Source organism: Sciurus vulgaris (genome assembly GCF_902686455.1).
Source record: "Sciurus vulgaris genome assembly, chromosome: 12".
Lineage (NCBI taxonomy): Eukaryota > Metazoa > Chordata > Mammalia > Rodentia > Sciuridae > Sciurus > Sciurus vulgaris.
In genome coordinates, this window is record NC_136473.1 from 58236054 (window position 1) to 58239917 (window position 3864).

General features: G+C 47.7%; 1 protein-coding gene across 2 annotated transcripts; it reads right to left on the reverse strand.

Moving 5' to 3' along the window:
• Positions 1–259: 259 nt before the first annotated feature.
• Positions 260–3307, reverse strand: MIXL1 (Mix paired-like homeobox; the record flags this gene model as incomplete). 2 transcript variants are annotated; one of them, XM_079105968.1, is made up of 2 exons in its annotated part: positions 260–1658; positions 2894–3307. In XM_079105968.1, the coding sequence occupies 2 exons, from the start codon at positions 3305–3307 to the stop codon at positions 1356–1358; spliced, it is 717 nt and encodes a 238-aa protein (XP_078962094.1). In that variant the 3' UTR covers positions 260–1355. The 2 variants fall into 2 exon arrangements, with proteins under 2 accessions (XP_078962094.1, XP_078962093.1); XM_079105967.1 differs by having other exon boundaries at positions 2870–3307.
• Positions 3308–3864: the final 557 nt, after the last annotated feature.

The window sequence follows — 3864 nt, forward strand, 5'->3', positions numbered from 1 at the left end:
AATACAATAACAAGTGCTAAGGGTAATGTTGGAGTGATCACAATAACAGGTACAAAAATCAGATTCAAGTGTCAGATTTCTGAAAGGATAGGTCTCAAATGTTTTGAAATACAAAGGTGTTAGTCCAAAATCAAAAGAAATGAGTTTGAGGGCTGGGGAGATAGCTCAGTCGGTAGAGTGCTTGCCTTGCAAGCACAAGGCCCTGGATTCAATTCCCAGTACCACAAAAAAGAAAGAAAGAAAGGAATGACTTTGAGACAGAAACACATTATAGAGAAGGTGAAGATTTGCACAGCTGTCCTGTAGGCTAAATTATGACATCAGTTATCAGAGAGTGAAAAGATTTTATAATTTGATAGCAACTGGAGATTCCTCCAAATTTCTAAAATATAATATATTTTATCTAAGTGAGAAGCTAGAAGCTCTTGAAATGATCTTGATGTAGAGTCATTAATGATTGAGTGTGAAGATAACAGGCCAAATGAAAACAAAAGGGGAGATTAGGGACATCTTGGTCAAAGGACACAAAATTTCATTTAGGAAGAACAAGTTCAATAGATCTATTATTATAGGACTGGACATACAGCTCAGTGGAAGAGCACTTGCCTAATATGGTCAATGCCCAGGTTCCAGCCCCAGTACCAAAAACATCTACTGTACATCATGACTATAGTTAATAAACATACGTTGTATACTTGGAAATTGCTAAGAGTATATTTTAAGTGTTTTTACCCCAAAATGTGAAGGACGTGAGGTAATACATGTTAAATAGCTTATTTGGCCATTCCACAACATATACATATATCAGAGCATCATCGTATGCCATAAATACAATTGTGTATTCCATAAATACAATTTTTACATATCAATTAAAAAAATAAAATACTCAGTTTTTTTAAAGTAATAAATCTTGGTGATAGAATGAGGATAGGGGAGGTGGGTTAGAGTGAGCTTAAGGTTATAAGCCTTGGAAGGACCATGAAAAGGTGGCCACTGTCAGGGACAAAGGAAAACTGAGGCAACCCGAGGGGTGCTTGTAAAGAAAATAATCATTTTTGAACAACCAGTCCAAAAAATAACAATAGCCCTGACAAGAAGGCACAGGTTTGCAGACCAAATTGAATGTGCAGACTTGGAGATACCGAAGTACAAATGAGTGCCCGAACTCCTGGGTGGGGAGGTAAGTAGCTATAGAGAATGAATAGGCCACACGTAAAGATTCATTGAAGGTTCTGGTCAAAATCATCAAGGTTAATAGGACATTTCCCTAACATGGAAGTCAGACAAGACAGTATTCTGCGGTGGATCTGTCAGTCATGGCTCCTCTGAGCTTATCCTAAATTCTTCCAGAATCCTCAAAAATTACCAAAGGTAGAAAAGATATGTTCCTCCCATGAGTCCAGCTTTGAACCAATGTCTTCAGAGACAGAACAGGTTTCAAAATTCTGACCTTGGGAGCCAGAGTCAGAGATACCCCCTCCAGCCCTACTGGGATCGGGGAGGCCGTTCACATCTACCTCAAGAGGCAGCTGGGGCTTCAAACATTTCATTTCAGTCCCTGGAGCAGAGTGGTGGAGAAAAATCTCAGGCCTCCCTGAAGGTTGAAAGGATTTCCCATTTTGTCGTCGTGACTTGGCACGTCTGTTCTGGAACCACACCTGGAAGATGGAAGATATAAATGTCGTTGGGTTGGAGTTCTTGTGCATAGTTCATAAGAAGTTCCTGTTTAACATCTCGTCTTTCTGCTCCAGAGCTTTATGGTTTTCAGAAAGCACTTTAGCTGAGTGTTAAAAGTTCAGAGCAACTGGTTTTCTCTGCCTCACCATTCCACAATGCTAATATTGGAATTATGCCCAGTTCTATCTATGCTTTTTATAGGGACATTTGTAATGAAAAAGGGAGCCAAAGAAATAGAAGCACTTAAAATTCTTGGGGGAAAAATGCTACTACACTTAAGATGATCAGCATTCAAATTATTTAGAATTAGCTTTTGAAAGTATTTCTATTTTCAATAACATCATTTCAATAACTCCATTTTCAATAACATCAGTATTTTGCTCAGTGGACTTACATTTTTCTGCTATTTCCCATGAATACCGAAGGTGCCCCGCATAGGAGGCTTCCCTGTCAACTGTTGAAATTGACAACTGTATGACTGCCAGGGGTACAGATTAAAAAAAACAAGTACACACCCTTCAGGAGTTAAAAAAAAGAGCTCCTCATTAAAACTGCACTTGGACACAGACCAACAAGCTACAGACTAATAAGCAAAAAGGCAGGCTTCTACCACTCCAGGATTCTGATCAAAATTACATAAGACAAAAAGCACACTTTGCCCTCGGTTTTAGAAACAGACCGCAAGTTACAGATGCTTCAGGCTTTGCCCCAAAATGCTACTTCCTTTTGAACCCAAATCCCAGAACCACTGCCTGCCAACAAAGTGGCCAACTTCGTAAGCCATTCCTACTCTCTCAGCTACCATTCCGGAACCCAAAGACAGAGGGAGACTCCACTGCACCTCCCTCTTCTGTGCCTTCCCGCATAAGGAAAAAATGTAAAATTACTTCCATATCACTTTCCTGCTGTTAATTTAATTTCTGACCATTTCTAGGGATCTGCTGGCCTCCTGGACCCAGATTATACTTAACACGAGATATGTCATTGAGTGCGTGCCTAAATTATTTCACTTAAGCCTTGCAAATCACCTTACACAACAGGCACTGATATTATCCCTATATTGCAGTCTAGAACGCTGGGGCTCAAAAGAAAGCAACTAGTTCCATGTCCCCCAAGTAAGTAGTCACCGGCGCGTGGCCCATGGAGCCCAAGAATCCTGGCTTCGACTCAGTTCTTTCACACAAGAGGGCACCTGTGAATGTGGCGAGCAGCTCACCTGGATCCTCGACTCCGGTAGCTGAGTGTGCGCTGCCAGGCGCTCGCGCAGGTGGATGTCGGGGTACATGGTCTGGCGGAAGACGCGCTCCAGCAGCTGCAGCTGCTCCTGGCTGAACGACGTGCGCTTGCGGCGCTGCGACGCCGACTGGGCGGCAGCGCCTTTGGGGGGCGCAGGTGAGCCCAGGCCGGCGGGTGGCTGCGCTGCGGGTCCGGAGACCCTGCCCAGAAAGCCCGGGAAGGGCGCCGGGGCGCGGCTCCCCGGGCCGGGACAGGGGCCAGCCGGGGGCGCGGAAAGCAGGGCTGCGGCGGGACTCGGGGGAGGCAGGAGCGCCCCGCCGGCGTGGGCCGGCCGGTATGCGGGGAACGCGGCGCCCTCTGGGAACTGGAGCTGCTGGGAGTCTGCTGCGGCCATCGCTCCAGGACCCCAGTGCGCCTCCCGGGACCCTAGTGCGCCTGCAGTTATACCGACCCACGAGCCGAGGGAGGGGGCTGGCGGTGGCGGCGCCATCAAAGAAGTGGGCGCGGGGAGGCCCGTGTCTCTTCGCGGTGCGGGCCCGCCCCCAGCCCCGCCAGACGCCGGTGGGAATAATCGTTTCCGCTGACCCTGGGATGGAGGGAGGGAGGCGTGAACTTGGGCCGGGGGCCCCCGCGGTCCCCTCGGCCGTACATCCGCCCCGTCAGCCCAGCCACCTCAATCAACATCCTAAGACCCTAAGGCGAGCTTTGCTCGGGGAGGGTCCGTCGGGAGAGCGGAGGCCGAATGCGGGCAGAACCTCCTGCTCTGAGTCAGATCGCCCCCTCAGAGCGACGGAGGGCCTGGCCTAGGAGTCACATGGCCTAGGCTTTGAGCCTTGCCTGCTGTCTCGCCTGTCATCATCAAAGATATTTATTTACCTCCTCCCCCTGCTATGTGCTAGACCCTATACCAGGTTGGTCAAACAGCCCGGCCCCTGTCCTAATACATCCTGA